Consider the following 20411-nt stretch of genomic DNA (forward strand, 5'->3'; position numbering starts at 1 on the left):
TTATCATACCAGAATGAAAGATGGAGGGGATCCCTTATAATTATACAGTGTATATAAAATGATGGAATGCAGCAAATTTGGCAGACCCTGTTTCATCTTTTAGTGTAAAACAAGGCAATTTTCACTACACAGTTTCCATTGCACAGAGGATTTTTTGGGGAAAAAATCCCAGAGCATGTAAAATCATATATTCTAAATTATACTTGTTGGTGAATACAAGTGCACAATTTAAATTCTTACAGTAAATCTGTTGGTAACGTTAATTTTATTGTAAGGTCCAAATAATTTATATGTAGGGATGGGCCTCTGATTAGTTGGTTGACTGTAACAGTACAGTATGAGATGAGGGGCTGTGCTGTTTTGACTATATTTTATTTACTAATATTTTTCTCTACAGTCGTGAACACTTCCCACTGAAGAAGCTGAATGGACAAATCCATGAAGACATGTTTCATTTTCCCTGACAGCAGATGTTTTCATACATAAACACAATAATAGAGTAATTACATATACGTTCACATTATTATAGCTGCTGTGTGCTCAGTGCTACTCAAAACAAGGCACTAAGCCAAATCTTCCTAGTTTCCATTTTGATGTAAATTATATTCATAATAAAGGGATTTTAATTCAACCTAAATGCAGTTTCATTCTAGTCTAACAAACCTCCCCACTTTTTATTATTATTATTATAATTGTTATTCTTTTTCTTTTATTCTAGGTCACTCAGCCCAGATACAAGTGAAATTCTCCTCTGGTGGTGATAACAGTGATGCTACTCAATGAACTATAACAAGGGCTCTAAATGCATCTCCTGTAGCATACCACAGTGATTTGCCAAAGTGGGAATAAATCAAAGCAGTGAAGAGATGCCACGTTGAGCCAGAAGCTAAATGTTACATCTTGTTGCATGAGGTAAGGGAGAACAGATCCTGTTTTTCTGGAAGCACAATATCTTTGTGCTTGTTACCTCGGATCCAGCCCCATTAAAACAATCATTCAGAATCTACAGGAGATTGTCACCTCTTTCTTTCATGCAATGGCAGCTGGTATTGGTGCTTACACACATTCCTCATTCCCTTCAAGATTTTCAACACACAAAAAAGAAGCTTAATTTATAGTTAAAAAATAAGTGTCAGCTTACCCCGAGGCTCATCACTGGCACCAGAGGGAAAAAAAAAAAAGATAAATGCCTCTAGGTGAACTGGCAGAGATGCTAATTCTCCACTCACTTTACCGCTACACTATATGCACCACATTAATCATTTCACAGACATTTCAGAAAACTTGCACAATTTTCAAATAAAGATGCATCGTCTTCAACTCAATAATAATACAACTATATCTTGTAGCCCCAGTTTAGTTCATACAAACTCCATCCCCAAACAGGAGATTTATAAAATATTCCTATAGTCCTCTGGGATGTAATTTTTATCCTTATGTGTTTGTTTGTCTATATAGTTTTGTCTTCTCTAGTGAATATTTTTCCATGTGTTTGTACATATATAATATTGTCATTTGTCTTATTCAACTGCTAACACACTTGGGATGTTTTCTGCTTCACAGTTTTATTGCATGGATGGGTAAATGCATTATATGATCCTTATGAACTGTGTTTTACACCTCAGTACAAATCTAATATATTTTTGCTTTTGTTTTTTTAAAATAGAGCAGAGCTGCATCTTCTACTAACTTATGTAAATTCTGTGGGGTTTTCATGTTTTTAGTTTTAATTTTTTTTAAAAACCCTGAATTATAAAGACACTTGGGCCCAGATCCTCAACTATATTTAGACCCCTAACTCCCACTGATTTCATTGAAAAAGCATACAGTACAATGACATCAATTATAAAATTTCAAAAATACTGTTTAGAAACTTTCCTTGTTATAGTGAAACTGAACACCCTTAGGATCAGCTGATGAATACAAGTTGCACCTCTTTTGAAGGATCTTGGAGAGAGCTTTGGGTCCACAGAAGAATACACCGATGCTGTTGCTGCAGCAATAACAAAAAGATAACAGAACAAAACAAATAAACCACATCTCAGTTTTGTTTGAATCTTTTAAAATGGCCTGTTGACAAATGCATTTTAAAAGTTTTGCCCGTGTTCGTTTCACAAAGTATTATTTTATAACTATCTTTATTTTTAATTCTTCTTTAGTGTTTATTACATTTTATTACAGTGTTCAACTGGATTGCTATAGCTGAGGTTGCAAAAAAATGTTTTTGGTAATAATTCTCTGTTTTCACATTGTCATAGTTTTACAAAAAACAAAACAAAAAACCCCTACTCCATGGGCTGAAATTTTCCATTCTTTGTCTCTAAGTGGAGGTATTTTTAAAAAAAATGCACAAAATCCCTGCAGTTATTTTTGAGTTCTATGAAGATGAAAAAAATACACATTTTTGCCCACAGCCATAATTTAAAAGTGGCTGAATTTTGAAACTTGACATGTAAGTAGTCCTCATAGAAGAATAAGTGCATGCCCAAGTTAGCAAATATCTAGGCAATGATGTTACAGACAATAGAAAAATAGCTATTTTCTGCACAATAGAATATATCATTGTTTGAGGGTTTGCTTTTAAAAAGACCCTGCACATATCCATTAAACATATAAAGTACACACTCATTAGCTGTGCACCTACTGGAGTAAATTTTCAGAATTTGTGCCATTAGAGCAGGAAGCTAAATCTGCAGCAATGAGGTGCTACTGATGTTTGCTCCCAATAAGCTTTCTCAAAGGAAAGTGCAAATGAGGTTCAAGTGAATTCTAACCACAAAAACAGTGTTGCAGAAGTCTTAATACTGTACCAAGAACATGTGCCCACCACTGAATTTCCAAAGCATACCTATGCCTAAGTGGGAACTGGAGCTCCAAAATGTTTGCACGAATAATTGCACCTATAAGATCTTGGAATGGCTAAGAATCTGATTGGCTGCTGCTGCCCCAGTCTCTAGCTGGACAGCCCTAGCTCTGTACTCTGTAGCAGGTGTGAATGGTGGATTCATGGTGTAGTACAGCAGTTCTCAAACTGTGGGTCAGGACCCCAAAGTGGGTCACAACCCCATTCGCCAAGGCTGGCTTAGACTTGCTGGGGCCCAGGGCCGAAGGCTTCGGTCCCCCGTCCTGGGGTCATGCAGTAATTTTTATTGTCAGAAGGGGGTCGTGGTGCAATGAAGTTTGAGAACCCCTGGTGTAGTAGATACACCACCACCCTACTCCATCTGCAAAGAGACTCTGTGCATTGCACAGAAGGGAGCCCATGTGGACTTGGACTCAGTGGTATAAAGGGATGTAGACCCTGGTCAGGAACAGCCCTAGTCATTTTGCTGGCCAGGGCAGAAAACATTTTTGGCACCCACCCTCCCCTAACAGTCAGGCAAAGAAAACCTAAAACACAGTTGGCCAATGAGTTGGGGAGGGGGAACCTAGCAGTCCAGTGTCCCCTGGAAGCTGGTGCCCAGGGCGATGGCCCTGTTTGTCTGCCCCTAGAATCAGCCCTGAGTCTGGTTACCTCATGAAATCTAGCTACCCCTTTACACACACACAGCAGAACCATGCCAATTCCTCTGCATCCTGAACCATCTGCACATGCAGAGAGCATGGAGGAGGGGCAGTTTTTGCCCCATACAAGTCCAATAAAATGTTTCTCTTATGCACTTTTTCCTTTAAAGAGTTCACATTTGACCTTAAATGTATAAACTGAGGCTCACAAGCAAATTCATAGATTCATAGGGACCATTGAAATCATCTAATTTGATCTCCTGTATAGCACAAGCCATAGAACTTCCCCGCAATAATTCCTTTTGAACTACAGCATATCTTTTACAAAGAGATCCAACCTTGATTTTAAAATTGCCAGCGATGGAGAATCCACTATGACACCTTGGTAAATTGCTCCAATAGTTATTTACATTCACTTTTAAAAATTTACACCTTATTTCTAGTCTGAATTTGTCTAGCTCCAACTTCCAGCTACTGGATCATGTTATACTTTGCTAGACTGAAGAGTCCATTATCAAATATTTGTTCCCCTTGTAGATACTTGCAGACTGTGATCAAGTCACCCCTTAACCTTCTCTTTGTTAAGCTAAATAGATTGAACTCTGTGAATCTATCACTATAATGCATGTTTTCTAATCCTTTAATCATTCTCATGGCTTTTATCCTCCATCGTGTAAGTATAGTCTACATTCTTTTTTCCTACCTGTATTTATTTACAGTTAGCCATATTATTTGTTTGTTCCCAGCTTACCAAGCCACATCGCTCTGTATCCATGACCTGTCCTCATCATTATTTACCACTCCCCCAATTTTTTCATCGTCTGCATACTTATCAGGAACGATTTTATGTTTTCTTCCAGATTATTGATAAAAATGTTAAATAGCACAGGGACAAGAAATGATCCCTGCGAGACCCCACTAGAAACACCTGCTTGATGATGATTCCCCATTTACAATTACATTTTGAGACCTATCAGTTAGCCAGCTTTCAATCCACTTAATGTGTGCCATGTTAATTTTATATCATTCTAGTTTTTTAATCCAAATGTTGTGTGATAGCAAGTCAAATGCCTTATAGAAGTCTGTTACATCAACACTATTAACTTTGTCAACCAAACTTGTAATCTCATAAAAATAGATATCAGGTTAGTTTTACCAGATCTGTTTTCCAAAAATCCATGTTAACTGGCATTAATTATATTACCCTCCTTTTAATTCTTTATTAATTGTGTCCTGTATCAGCCACTCCATTATCTTGCCTTGGATCGATGTCAGACTGACAGGCCCATTACGACCCAAATTCACGTTCCCAAAACTTCAGTGCTGGATTCTTAAGAAAGCATCATAACATTCAGGACATCTCACCATCACCTTCTACTCTGTGCGTGAAAAGCTGCACAGAAAGTCTTTCTTGAAGATATTAACTATATTTTGGATATTGTCAAATAATAAAGTTTAGACTGCAAGTTAAATTTGACTGCAAGCCTAAATTTTAAAAATATGATTTTGTAGTAGCAATATTTCACAAATAATAAAAAGGAAAAAATTATATTTTCTATTGTCAGCCCTTTGCCAATTTTTTATCTTCCTTCTTATTTCCTGATTTGTATTCATCTTTACCTCTATCAATTGGTTTCTCTATTACTGTTATTTTTTCAATGTTATGGTATTCTTGAAGCTTACTCTTTTCTCTCTTTCCCCTTCCAGCATTTTAGTTTTTCATTCATAAAAAAATGCTTTTCCTTTTCCTTTCTCAACCCTTTCTCCTGAATGCAGGCCTTTAGCTTACATTAACAGGTAAATATTTGGAAATGGAAAAGAATCACAAAGATTCCAGAATTTTCTGGTGATGAACAGAAAAATATTTCAAATTCTTTCTTCAAAGGCTTCCAGGAACAAAGCAGCTTTTCTCAGACCACTAGCAAATCCACCAGGTTCAAATGAACTGTCTTTGCCAGCAGAGATGAACTAATGACAGAACAGCACAGTCTTACAACGGTAGCCAAATATGTTGGGAGAACAAACATATCCTTGACATCATAAGAAAAAAAATCACAGTTTATCTCTTTAATAACCATCTTCAAGGGAAATTAATGTTACTTTGTCCTTTGTGCAGAACAGTAATTGGATTGTGTGTTTCAATTATATCTGGCAAAGGCCAGGATATTGAAATACTTATAAATATTAGATTTTCTTATCCAAAAATTAGATTTTATTGGCATTCTCTTTCTGAGATTTCTTCATTAAAAGCTTCATTAAACATAAATCTTCTTTCCACATAGCAAAAAACTAAATTATTTTAAAAGGGTCATTTTAAAAGATTTGCCCTCTCACTGTTTATGTTGAGAAAGTGTTACATAATAAGGCTAGAAGCCAACCTGCCTTACCTAGGATGATTTTCTGCTATTTGCCTGAACTCAGTGTCCCAGTTCGGCCTTCCATAGAAGGTCTTCTGTCTCAGACCAGTAATTACATCCATCTTTTCATCATCATGTAGAGCTATATGAGTAGCCTAAAGCAAAATGTACAGCAATAGTTTTAGAATCAACAACGTATATGCAGAGTAAAAAGTAAAGCGATAATACTGTCTCTGAATAAAAGGTGGAAATATATATTACTCGGGGGGGGGGGGTCAACATATAATTATCATCAGAGGGCAGCACTCTGCCCCTAAAGAGACGGCAGACTGGGGGGAGAACAGTATTTTCAAAAGTGCCTAAGTGGCTTAGAAGCCTAAATTCCATTTTCAAAAGTGACTTAGGTACATGGGCACCTAAGTCCTATTGACTTTCAATTAGACTTGTTCCTAAGGCCCTGATTCTGAAAGGTATTTAGGTGCCTTTGAGGATCTGGGCCCAGGTCACTTTTGCAAACATGGACTTAGATTCCTAAGTTTCTTAGCAGCTTTTAAACATTTCCCGGTAGTTAAGCGGGTGATAACCATTTTAATGTTGAAAAGAAATGATTTTGGAAAGGAAAAACATAAGTAGTGAAGTAATGGTGATTTTTAAATAAATATTAGAAATTATATGCAATATAGGAAGTCTGTGTATCCAGGATGTGTGTACTTTGAATTTTCAGTTGCTCACAGAGGAGGAGTCAAAGAGGGTATGCACAAATGGTGCACAACAGTCTACCACCCTTTTTATTTTTGTATTTGTTGAGAAAAGAACCTGCTTAAATATTCTGAACAATATTCCACCTCATACTTTCATATGGCATATACAGACCATCATTAGCGGTGGCCAATGCTTTACCAATAGCATACTTTATGATATCAGACAAGCAGCAATAACTTTCCTTTGTTAAGTTGATAAAGGAAATTTACTTGCAAGTAATTCTGCTTGCCATTTTCATCCCCCTTATTCCCCCAATATTCTCCTTTCAGAAAACATTATTGCACCACCTGTAAGCAAGGAGGCAAAGAACCAAAGTTGATATTGAGGATTATCCACACCCATTTTAACCTCAGTTGAGAAACTTCCAGAACAAGTAAATAGATGTATTTTCTAAACTTGATATATAATAACCCATCTGTCCAATGCTCTATGTACACAAACTAAGCTCCCCAAGATAAGGACCATCTCTTCTTGTATGCTTGGAAAGTACTTAGCACATTGTAGGCACTATAGCAAACCAGTACATAAATAATAAACCAATTAACAAGACCATGTTAATTGATATTGCCATACCAGCAGAAGAAACAAAAAAGAAACAGGAAGAGAAATGGAAAAGTATGAAGAACTCTGCCACGAAGTGGAATGAAGATGGAAAACAGAACAAAGATGATTACAAGAGCACTTGGAGCAGTCCCTCAGAGTCTGAATGAGCAGCTCAGGAATACAGTAGGTGTGCAAAACATCATGATTAGTGATCTCCAGAAGCCAATGCTCGTAGGCTTTGTGAGAATATTAAGTCAAAAGAGAACCAGTACATTGGAGCCCCTAAAATGCAGAATTTCTGTGGACAGTTTAACAAAACTTTTGACTCCCCAAACCTACAGAGTCAGTTTGTGGTCAGGATTTATTGGTGACTCATGGGAATAAATTTTTGATGGTAGCTTTCCCCTCTTTATGCTTAAAGATCTTGTATGTTGTGAAGGTGAAAAAAATCCCTATGATGTCATACTGAGGGATAATAATAATTATACTGTAATATAATTAATACTATTATAATTAATACATATTATTATCTGATACAACATAGCAATGCCTATGTTCCTTTTCTCCTAAATAATATACAGGATTCCTATATGTAGACAGAAATAAGGCCTTTTTATTTTTCAAGTTACATGCACAGAAATGCAGTTATGTGCATAATTTGCATGCAGATTTACTCTCTCTATAGGTTCTTATATTGCACCCATAACTGCATAGGTAATTAAAAATCAAACATACAATCTCTCTCCATTTTCCTCCCTCTGTAAGTAGGAGTAACGTGTTTGTTTGTATTATAGACTATTATTATTATCCTTGTGAAGGATTATTGAAGAAAAACTAAGTCACGAAAATTGTTTGGAATTTAGTTCTGAATGTGATGTGACCTGTGGTCATTATCTTTTGCAGGAATGGATTCCATAGTTTGGATCCTTCCCTTATGAAAGTTCCCTCTCTTGTGTTCATGAGTTTCCTCTATTTCTTGACAGCTTCAGTGTTCTTGTGAGGCGTAGCAGTCACAGGAGGTCATGGTGGTAAAGGGAGATGCGGTCTTCCTGCTAGCTTGGGCCAATCTCATGGAGGGCTTTTAATATCATGGCAGAGGACTTGAACTGGAGTCTATTCAGTGGAGAGCCAATGCAGGGACTGGATGATTTGCTCATGGCCAGCTGCGCTGCTCAGCAGATGGTGGCTGCATTCTGTAGCAAACGGAACTTTTTCAATATTTGTGACTTCAGACCTAAGTATAATGAATTACAGTAATGAAGCCTAGATGTTTCAAATGCATTGCCAGGACTGGGTTTGATATCTTGAGGCACAGTTTCCTGACCAGCCATAGATGGAAGAGGTCTTGTTTGCCACCATATCTCTATTTGGTCATCCAGCGGGAGAAGAATCTATCAGGACGTCAAGACTGAACAAATTTAACAGTCTGAAGGCATATGCCCTCAACAGAGGGGAAAGAAGTAAATTCTCCAAAGGGATTCTTGCTTTCTAATATCATCACCATCATTTTGCCTAGTTTCAGCTTCAGTCAACTGCTCTTCATCCAAATGTTGTTCTTGGCCAAATGCTGGGGGATAGCCTGGAGAGAATGCTGGTTTTGTTCTATGTAAAGGAAATGTAAACCTTGGTGTCATCTGAGTATTGCTGGTATTTAAGCTAAAGTTGTCACACAGTCTCCACTAGTGGTTTCCTAAAGATATCAAGTAAGATGGGGAGAGGTTTAAGGCTTGTCGAATTCCACATGTGAGAGCTCTGGAGGTAGAGGAACTGTTACCAATTACAACCCTCTGTGTTTGGTCTGAGAAGAAGAAAGCCATTTCACTGTACTTCTTTTCACCCCTGCATAATTTTGGAGGTGGGATAACAGTAGTTGGTACTCAGTGGTATCACATGCCACAGAAAGGTCCAAAGGTCCAACAAGATATCCACCTCTGTCTATGAGCTGGAGGTCACTCACGAGAGCAAAAATTGTTTGTTTCTGTACCATGTTCTGGTGTGAAGATTCAGGATATTGGCAGCTGGCGGTTGATGGTGACCATGTGTTTTGTTAGCTTCTTGATTCTATTGTTTAGAAAATAGATGGTAGATAATAGCCTGTGAGTTTGCTAACATTGAGCAATGGTTTGTTTAATATTGGTCACACTGTTGCATGCTTCAGCATGGGTAGTAGATTTTTCTCTCCAAAAGAAGTTTTCACAGTCTCTGTTAGATAACTAGTATAAGACAGAGGTTCTCAACCTTTCTGGGCTCACAACCCATTTGTAAATGTTTGTGGCCTGTCACAACCCAGTAAATAGTCTGGGGATAGAGGTCCTGGAGTGGTTTCGGTCAGGTCCTGCCCCCTGGGGGAGTTTCAGGGTTCCCAGATTTCTACTGCATTAATAGCCCAAAGTGACTTAAAAACTAGCCCCAAAGTAGCCCAATCTACTTATTGAAACAACGTTTCAAACAAAGTGGGAGGGTGTATTTGGGGGGGAAGGGTGTGCTGGAGGGATTACCTATGGTCTCACACACAAGGTGGGGGGAAGTGTCACTCTGTCTGGCTCCCTGTCATGATGGTAGGGTGGCTGGCGCAGGCCTGGGACTCAGCACCAGCCCATCAGTCAATGCCTCCCTGCGGGCCTTTCCTCCTCCCCAGGGTGGGGAGCTGCGGCCTGGTTCTGTCACCCTCCTGGCCGAGCTCTCAGGCCCTGAGGTGAGGAGGTGGCCCGGTCGAGAAGTACTTGCTGGCTCCGCTTACCTGTTAGGCTGGCCAGCTACCACAGAGTGGTAGCTCCTGCAGCTCCTGTGCTGTGGGGTTGGCTGGGCTTGTCTCTCAACTCTGGGCATTGCAACCTGTGGGGTTGCAGCACTGCTCAGGTTTGGCCCTACCCCGCTGACTGGACCACATGACCCTTTGAAACATTCTGGCAACCCAGTTTTGGGTCCTGACCCATTGGCTGAGAAACTGATATAAGAGGCTGTTTGGACTATGTGTGTGTGAACAACTGCACACATACATTTTGAAAATCAATCCCATAATGTTGAAAGCACCTCGTCATTACCTTTTAAATAATCCCTGAGGGAAAGTGGAAAGGAATTAAGATGAGAGAAGAGCCAGGCTACAAGAAAAAGAATGACTTGTGGTATATTTCCTCTTTTTTAATCCTGTAAGAGTCCTTTCATTAAATGGAAAGAACAAAAAGTAAGAAACAGGAGGAGAGGTTTTCCTTTCCGCATCTAATGTGACTTGAGTGACCAATTAATAAAGCAGAGAGAAAGGAAAGACCCATTTGGGGCCAAATAAAGAGGGAAGAAGCTGAATGAGCCTCCTTAATCTAAGTAGTATGCAGATCTCAGAGTGGGATCTATCAATGAAATTTAAAGTTGGCAAATTTAAAACTGATTAAAGGAAATACATTTTCACAAAACACACAATTAACTTGCAGAACTCACTACCCTCCAACCAGGTCACTAATTTAGTTCGCCCCATTCTGAGGTAACAGAGTGCAAAGAAATATATATAGTCCCACGTCCTCACAATAGGGAGGGCCTTAAGTTCCCCTGCTGAGCCCTCTAGGTGACTCAGCTTTGCCTTGGGGCTTTCAACGTCTCTACCCTCTCCTTACTTCTGAGAGGGGTGTGTGGAAGGGAGGTTTTTGTACTCTCCACAACAAGGGTGGTTGATAGGGGAGCCAGGGCCCTCTTACTGTACCGGGCTGCAACCAAGAGCCCTATTAGAGGCAAAAATATCAGCATACTGAAGTGCCTTGAGGCTGCCTCCCTGGGTCACTTCCTACCATTCGCCTTCCCTCAAAGTCCAATATAAGATAGCAAAAAAGAAAAATCTGACCCTTCAGCCCAGCTGATAGCCCCTTCCTGGCAGCAAAGGCTTTTGTAGTTCCCTTGTTCAGGAGCTCTCAGGATAGATCTGTCCTCCTACCCTGACTGACCCCTTTTTTAGCCATCTGGCTCCCTTTAAAGCTCCTCCTCCAGCCGAAGCAGGATCTGCAGTTGGGGGTGGGGGGAGGGATAGAGAGAAATCACCTGGGCTCAGAGCTGCTCCTTAACCCGTTCAGTTCCAGTGGGGGGTTTATATAGCCCATCACAATGGATAACAAAATATATATTTTATACATATAATAGTAAGGAATTAAAAACAACAATAATTGTGAAAGGCATTCCACAAACTATCATGCCAACATCTCATTTAGGGTTCAGAAGAAATTTTCCATGCTGGCAAGTTGTCTTCCACCTTACTCTACAGCAGATAGTACTGGTGACTTCCAGAGATAGGATATTGGACTAGATGGACCACAGGTTCGATCTTATACAGCAATTCTTATGTTCCTATTTTCCTAAAGCTGAATTGGAAGTGGGCTCTATATTTACGGTTCTTTGCCTCCTTGCTTCCTGATAGTGGAGTTATAATGGTGTAAGTGTGGAAAAATATCACAAAAGATTTAAAAAAGAAATTTTAGGAGAAAAAAACCTGTTTATCAAATACTTCAAGAATTTAATATAATTACATTAATTCATCCATTTGCTTGTTCCTGTTTCATATGCTGCCATACTGGAAAATAAGGTACATTAACTCAAACCTATTTCATTAATACCTGACTTTCATCCCAGCCAGTAAGAAATATATGATAACTTAGAAAATGGGTTTTCCCTTTCTCAGCCATTTGTGTTTCCAGCAAGAACAGGAGATCAGCAAACCACTCAAAGGCAGATGCATCTCGGCAAGTCCAATAGAAATAAACCTGTCAGGTAAAAGTAAGGAAATTCAACAAGACACAAGCTTTCAACAAGCTTTCTATAAAGCTCTTAAATTATTTATGTTGAGATAAGTGGTTAATCTTATAGCATGCTACTGTACTCCAGTAGAAATTTAAACATGATCCCATCTACTTTTGACATTGTGGAGTTTCTTTGTATGTTTTAAAACACCTTTTTCTTAAAAAATGTGAGTGAATTTAGTGATTAAAGTATTAATGCAGACAGGCAATATGCAAGCCATCTAACTCTGTCAATGCATCATGGCTTACAAAACCTAACTCTGCATTTTTCTTGAATAGAGACTGAATATCCTATGAAACTCTGCAGTGATTTTGAGATGTGATCAAGCAGGGAGTAAGATGAGACCACCACACTCAATTTCATTCATCCACTAAGAAAGTTATTCTATTTTGTTGAGATTCTTATACCATGCCCATCACTGTGGTATTGAACTCTGGTTCCAAAGGTGAAAAATCTGTGAACTAGCCCACTCTGTCCTTTTAGTCTTAAGGTTGCCAATACCGTATTGAGTGCAGCATTAAACATCTATGCTTCTAGACAAAACTCTTAATTAAATTCATTATGGTTCTCCATTTATTATAGATGGGGCTGGTAGTGCCACCTACTATTAAGGTTGCCAGACATTCCAGTTATAAGATTTTGTTTTTAGTTGCTTATAACATTGCCAAACTTTAACCATTTGGGCTGAAATTTTCATTGCTGTGTGTTGGCCTCAGGATGATTGGGGGGGGGAGGGGGCAAATTTCACCCAAAATGATACAGCTGTTTCCAAAACTGAGACTAAGGGAAAAATATGTTGTTTTGCCCATGTTAAAAAATTCTTGAGACCTATTCTTTGTAATGCTGTAGTGTTTTCAAGTTATAGAGCAGAGAATAGAAATTTGGTGGGGGCGGCCTTTGTGTCAGGGAGGTGCCTTTTGTCATCTTGTGACAACCCACCTAAATTTGTCCAAGTTATAAGCCTTTGAAAAAATCACAGTTTGCAAATGTTTAATAGAACATTACTATCACTTAACAGCTAAAAACCCTAAAGATTCCTTCCTCACTGTGCATGCTCAAGCCTCTGACATCTCCTACTGCTGAACGGACTGCACAGGCATCATCCCTACAGAGTGACTGTGCATGTTCCAGCCCTTACAGCAGCTACACATGACCAGGCTATGCATGTGCCACCCCCACAAGGCAACTGAGCATGCTCCAGACTCTGGAGCAGTGATGGGCAACCTGCGGCCCGCAGGCCACATGCGGCCCATCAGGGTAATCTGCTGGCGGGCCGCAAGACAGTTTGTTTACATTGACTGTCCACAGGCACGGCTGCCCGCAGCTCCCAGTGGCCGCGGTTCACTGTTCCCGGCCAATGGGAGCTGCGGGAAGCAGTGTCCAGCACATCCCTGTGGCCCGCACCATTTCCCGCAGCTCCCATTGGCTGGGAACGGCGAACCGCGGTCACTGGGAGCTGCGGGCGGCCGTGCCTGTGGACGGTCAATGTAAACAAACTGTCTTGCAGCCTGCCAGCGGATTACCCTGATGGGCAGGGCCGGCTCCAGGCACCAGCTTAACAAGCAGGTGCTTGGGGTGGCCAAGGGAGAGGGGCGGCACCTGCGGCAATTCGGGGGCGGCAGGTCCCTCACTCCCTCTAGGAGCAAAGGACCTGCCGCTGAACTGCCGCCGCCAATCGTGGCTTTTTTTTTTTTTTTTTTCCAATTGCCGCCGCCGATCGCGGCTTTTTTTTTTTTTTTTTTGCTTGGGGCGGCAGAAATGCTGGAGCTGGCCCTGCTGATGGGCCTCGTACAGCCCGCAGGCCACAGGTTGTCCATCACTGCCGCAGACCCTCACAGCTCTTCTGCGTGACAGGACTGCACGTGCACTATTCTCGCAGAGAAACTTAGCATGTTCCAACCTCTCACAGCTTCTACACATGATTGGACTTTCCACGCACTGTTCCCACAGAGCAACTGAGCATGCACCAGCCAAGGGCTACAGGGGTGAAGCTGGACTTTCCCTGTAATTGCTGCTCCCAGCAGCTCTAGGCTGGGCTAAGGCCAGGCACTAGAGCTGAGAGCAGGGTGCTCTCACTTACCCTCTTGATAGCACCCAGGCAGCATAGAAGAGGAAGCTGTCTGATTCAAATGCAGAGGAAACAAAAGCCAGACCAGTAGGAGGAGAAATAGTTGATTGGGACAAAAAGTCTGGTGAGACTAGAACTAGCTGGGCAAAGAGAGTGAGACTGGGAGGCAGGGAAGGGAGACTGGGCCTGGGAGCTGGAGGGGAAGCTGGATTGGGAGCAAGTGAGGGAAATGTTTGGGGGGGGGGGGAGCAGATTGCAAACCAGATGGCTTGGGGGAGAATAGGGAAATTGGATGAGGAGCTAAGAGGAAGTGGGATTCAGAGCCAGTGAGGGTTGGGGGAACCTGAGATTGGATGAGATGCTAGGGATTGGGCGCCTTGCAACCTTAATAATGTTTTTTTAATGTAATTATTTGTATAGTCCCCCAAAGTGTACTAGACACTTTACTAACCCATAAGAAGCCCCTTCTCTCTCTCTCTCTCAAAGAAAAGAATGGGGACAATGGATGTTAGAAGGGATACAAAGCTATAAATAAAGTCAGAAAAGTGATGTTTGGCTCTTGTTTTGTTGTGTCCATGATTTTTATACTGTTTTGGTCTTTTTAAAAATCCTTTCTCCTCTTAATCCAAACCGTCTCTCTTTCTCCTCACCATGCCCCAGTGCCTTGACCTTTAAATATCAAAGGAAGTCTGACAGGTCTGCCTAATGTGTTTTTGTCTCAAACACAGCACATTTTGAAAACTGGTTAATTCCACCTTCAAATTCAGCGAAACAAACTCTTAATTCTAGTCTTGTAGTCCCACACTTTATTCACTTAACTGGACTACTTCTTAGGTGTTACTACTAACTAAGCTTTTCCTATCCTTGAATAAATCACATTCTACATGTAATAAATTTGTGCTTTGGTTATTGTGATAATTTGGCATTTACAGCCCATGTGGGTAGAATGAATAGGAGTAAAGTTTTATTTGAGGCGTGTTTATGGAGGGTGAGGTTTTGAAGCTTCACATAGAGGACAAATGAGATACACATAGTGGTGTTTCTAGTACACATATATGCAAGGTAGATGAAATAGACTGAGTTGTGTAGCTTCTAGTGAAATGGTAGATGGTGGAAAGGGAATATGTTTTGTATTATAAGTGATTACATGGCAAGATGTTGGTGTGTTTCACTCTGAAGAGTTGGATGAATTAGAGGAGGGTCTAGGGCTAATATGAGTGGTTTCTTAGATCTGTACTGTAGGTGAGTGCTCAGGGTCTCTACTGGAAATGCAGACAAGTTCTGGTGGTGGAAAATAGTGAGCTTTCTGGTGAATAGGTAAAGGATGAATTTTATATAGGGTCTGGATTAGGGCTGTTTGCAGAACCTTAACTCTAAATATCTGAGGCCTGTTTTTTTAATTATTACATTGTTTTTACATTAATATAATCCCATTGCTTTCCATGGAGTTGCTACTGACTTACCCTGGTGTAAATATGAGGAAAATCAGGCCCATTGGCAGTAAAACATTTCATTTTGGTAACTAACAACAGTGTTGTTTTAAGTTAACTGCTATGTACAATATTTACAGGCTTATGTCGCCCTTTACAAAGTTTTTGTCTGGGAATTTTGAAGTCAGCAGTTGCTAAAAGCACCTGATACCTCTGAAAATCAGGCCCCTGAAAAACATCACTATGAATTTTATCATGGCTATTGGTGACTTTTACTGAGGAACTGTCCCCACAACCTCTATTTTACCATCTAATTACTCACATCTTTTCAACAACGCATCTTACAAAAATGTATGGCAAGTGCAGATGGGTGGGGAAAGGAGGGGAGGGGACAATTTACCAAATCCAATATATTGAGCCAAATTCATCCCCACTAAAGCTGTGCCGATTGCATTTCTTAAAATTGTCATTTGTTATTAATGAGAAATATTTGTAATTAATTAATTAATAGAATTTTTCCTCACAAAGAATATTTTTGCCACAAATAGAGTCCTGAGAAGGAAGGAGAGAGAAGCTGGTGAGGAAAGTTGGCCTATGGAAAAATGAAACTATGAGGCACACAGACTCCTAGAAAAATAAAGGTAATAATGGTAAATATTATTTATAAAGAGCCTCCCTTTCTTTCCACTGAGATGCTCTGGGCATTCCACAACATATTACAAATATGATTAAAATACAATAAAAACGCAATAAAATTCACCCTCATTAACATTGTAGAATAAAACCATCCAGGAATGGTGTATTTCTATAAGTAAGCAAATATTCTGAATTTTGTATTTTATTGTAGAGCTCACAGTAATAACTGTCTGTGCTATTATTTAGGCTCCTCAAAAAAACAACAACCCCTCATTAGATTTATGTTTCACTAATCCCCACCCACCCCACCTATTATATTCATCATCTTGATGGCTTGCACAAGTAAACTGCCTTAAATTTTCCAAGTGCTCTTTCTGCAAATTGAGTTAGATGCAGTATTACTATTAATCAGATCTGTAAGGCAGGATTTTGAGTGGTCTCTTATTTAAATAATGCACTTATACTCCATGCCCTCTTCATCCTCACATATTTATCATTCATTTTTCTCCACCGTACACTTGGTAAAGTAAGCAAGAGCAGAGAGCTCTGCTCTTTCACATAAGGTGCATGCATATACTTCGTAAAGCTGCTTTCAGCACAGTGCAAACCATTAATAACTACTCCTTGATGAACATTCACTCCCCCTCCTCCCATTTGAGAGCACTGGGGAAGGCAATGGAGCAACAGAATCAGCTTGTACTCAGAAGACATAGCAAGAACGACTATGGGGGAGCAAGGGAAAAATATTCATCACCTGCTCTTACTGCTGCTCTTAAATGTGTAGTGTGTGTGTGGGGGGCTACCCCACAGCTGCTTCTGGGTGGCTGTGGAGGGCCCACAACCTGAGTAACCACACTCCCTTTGGGTTACAGGGCATAGTCCGGCACACTGTAGTTATCTCTATCCTCCACACTCAAAGGTGAGGGTCCTGCATGGGTGCACTAACAAGACGATCAAGAATTTAGCACTCAGCCGTATAGGCATAAAGACTGTTTCCCAAAAGCAGCTTTAACACGACGTTACATTTGACAACATGAACTCTGCCGCCTTTTAGTATTTCCAAATTACTGTATTTTGCTGAAAAGTTTGTGGGATGGGGTGAATCTTAAATAGGGAACAAGAAGATACAGCTGTTTGCCAGTGTTAGAATCTGGGTTAACCAATACAGTTTCATAAATTCCCAACTGCAAAATTGAGGCTAGCTGGTGTGAGGAAGAAACCAGCCTGTGCATAACTAAACTGAGTGGTAACACTCCAGTCATGAGTACTGGAATGTCCCATCCTAACCATCAAAAAAGCAATATGAAAACTACACTCTAAGGCTATTTAATTGTGACAAATCAATTAGATAAATGTGTACTGCTTCTGTTTTGCTGTGTTTTTTTTAATTATACAGCTGCTGACATTATGCAAAGCTATTAGTATTTATATCTCAACTATATGTGGGCAACACTAGGAAATATTAGTTTAATAACTGTAATGATAGCTGTACTCAAATCAAGATGAAATTGTTTAAAAAAAGAAAAAGAAAATCCTCTTATTTCCTTAATCGACATTTCTATGGTACTCACCACTATAGAAGACGAGCGCCATATACTTGGAGACAGATTAAATTATTTGTAATTATATCACAAGTGGAAGCTTTTAGCCAATGGAAAAGAAATAATTACTCTGAGATTAAGTCAATCTCACTTAAATGACTGATAAAAAAATTCTAATACTACTTTGGACTTCCACAGCACCTTCCATTGAAATCTCAAGATATCTTTCCCAAATTAATGATTTTAGCCTCACAACACCTGTGAGAAATAAGTATCATTATTCCCATTACACTAATGAAGAAACTGTGAAACAGAAAAGTTACATGTAAAGTAGAAATAATCATATTCCTGTTTCTCACAGAGGTCCTGTGAGACTTAATGCATTATAGCAAAAAGCCACGGCAGGGTGTAAATTATTGGGTCACTCGGGCACACCTTAAGTACATTCAGCCTTGTGCCTTTATCCATCCCAGAAGGCAACCAAGTCTTCTAGTGCATGCCCTGAAAAGTGACTTGCTGCTATTAAAGTATGGGGTATGGTTATTCTCTCTCTCTCTCTCTCTCTCTCTCTCTTTCTATCTCACCCACACTTTCCCTAGTCTATTTGGACCCCTTCTCACCTCCTGCATTCCCAGAAACCATGCTGCTCTTTCAGCAGCAATTTGTCATCAAACCACCAGTTTTAACTCCCTTTATTTTATAAAGATCAAGGCCTTGGACCTGCATTCTGGTCCCTGTGGGTGGATCCTTACACTGGTCTGCCCACAGACACAGTTGCAGGCTCTGGCTCTAAATCTGAAACACTGAACAGCTCCCAGTTGAGTTTTTACATTAGAAAGTGAGTTAAAATGGCTGGAAGGGGAAGGGACAGTTTTTACTTGCCACTTTCTTTTTAGTGTTTCGCTCTCTCCATTTCCACCCCAGCTGTCTCTTCTTCACCCTATCCTCACAAGCCACTACCATATTATTTATTATTATTATTATTACAAAATTAGTTCAGAGAATTAAGAATATGTTAACTTCATTGGTGCTGTCCAGGACCTGCAGCCTCAGGCACACTTTTATCAATTACATTATTAGAAATAATTCATGTTTGGAACCAGTGGATCTACTGGAGAGTTTAAAGACCCTGTTGTGTTCCTTCTATTCTACTTAAAATCTATTTGATTTTGCAAGGAGAGAAAGTAGCCAATAGCTGCTGAATGTAGCCAGGGCCGGCTCTGGCTTTTTTGCCGCCCCAGGCAAAAAAGCCTCCCGCCGCCCCCCCTCCCCCCCTCACAGGGAACGTGGCAGGGGAGGGCGCCGAGCCCGGCCGTGGGCCCGCTCTCCCCAACCGGCCGGAGCGCCGGGGGGAGGGTGGCGAGCCCGCCGTGGCTCCACTGGCGGCCGGAGCACCGGGAGGAGGGTGGAGAGCCCGGCTGGGGCCCCGCTCTCCCCGACCGGCCAGAGCACTGGGGGGAGGGTGGAGAGCCCGGCCGGGGCTCCGCTCTCCCCGGTGGCCAGAGCGCCGGGGGGAGGGCGGAGAGCCCAGTCACGGCCCCGCTCTCGGGCCGGAGCGCCGCGCCGCCCCCCTCCAGGTGCCGCCCCAAGCACATGCTTGGTGGGCTGGTGCCTGGAGCCGGCCCTGAATGTAGCTTACAGAATCACAGTTCCACACCGGAAGAGCCCTCATGAAAACTGCAAGTGGAAGTGGAGCTCAAAAACCCTCCAGGATTGACTGAGAAGGGATTTTCTTGTAGAAAAATGCTACTTTTTGAAAGAAATCCATTTTTGTCAAAACCAAAAGGTTGTTTTCTCTCTTTTTGTGTGTGAGAGACACTTGCTGTTTAGTCACCAGGAAGTGAAGCACTATCTAATGCCTTAGTTTTACTGCAAATACTTTAATTAACCTAATTTCCTCCTACCCCAAAATTACAATGATTTATGAGAATTATCATTGCACTTCAGTTCCTCAGGCAGCTGAGTAGAAGGAGGGAAGAGGAGAAAAAACAGCTGGAGGAGGAAAGGCAAAGAGGGAAGGGTTGCTGGGGGAGGGGGGGGAGGGAGAGTGAGTTACAGGTTTAACTGCCTTTGCATGCAGCTCAAACTTCTATGAATTTTTAAAAGTTGACTATGAAAACAGAGTGCATGTTGGGGTTGGAAGCAGACAATTTAAAAACATATTTCCATCTTTTTTATTCCTCTATTATTAAATATAATGGGTTTATAAATATTTATCTGAGTGCTGAGATCCCAACCCATTGTCAGTATGGTTTTAAAAAAAACATCATGAAAGAAAGTACAACGACGATATGAATTCTGCGTTGGACAATCGGCCTCCAAAGCCATACTCTAATAATCTTTAGCTTCAGAACTGTAGATGGAAACCTCTGTACATTACTGAAGGGAATCATTAATAATGAATGCCAGTGTGGAACTGTGATGGGGTACACAAACCCCACACGGGAGAGCAAGGGGTTAAGGAACAGCTCTGGGCTCAAGCAGCCATACCCAGTCACACCTGCAAAGCCTGTGCAAGCTGGAGGCATGACTTTAAAAAGGAGAGAACAGCTCAGAGGGGGGCAGTGAAAGGGAGCAGATGGCTGCTCGGAGGGAAAAGTACTGCCCTGGAGTTCATTGCCTGGGATCTGACAACAACCCAGACTCGTGAGAACCCACAAAGGAGAGACTAGTGACTGAGTGTGTGGGTCAGAGACTAGACAGAAGTGATTGTCTCCAGGAAGCTAAAGGAGGCTGGGGTAGGAAGTGGTCTGGGAAGGTAACTGCTTAGCATACCAAGGCACCGATTGGA

General features: G+C 40.9%; 1 protein-coding gene across 1 annotated transcript in view; it reads right to left on the reverse strand.

The window, feature by feature from the left end:
• Positions 1–1866: 1866 nt before the first annotated feature.
• NOX3 (NADPH oxidase 3) overlaps positions 1867–20411 on the reverse strand; it is a 46909-nt gene continuing 28364 nt past the window's right edge. Inside the window, exons 11-13 of the mRNA XM_065401316.1 lie at positions 11762–11908; positions 5892–6016; positions 1867–1993 (exon numbers count right to left, since the gene is read on the reverse strand). Of these exons, the coding sequence (XP_065257388.1) occupies positions 1867–1993; positions 5892–6016; positions 11762–11908 (399 nt within the window). The remainder of the gene's footprint in view (positions 1994–5891; positions 6017–11761; positions 11909–20411) is intronic.

This window comes from Emys orbicularis, chromosome 3 (genome assembly GCF_028017835.1).
Source record: "Emys orbicularis isolate rEmyOrb1 chromosome 3, rEmyOrb1.hap1, whole genome shotgun sequence".
Lineage (NCBI taxonomy): Eukaryota > Metazoa > Chordata > Testudines > Emydidae > Emys > Emys orbicularis.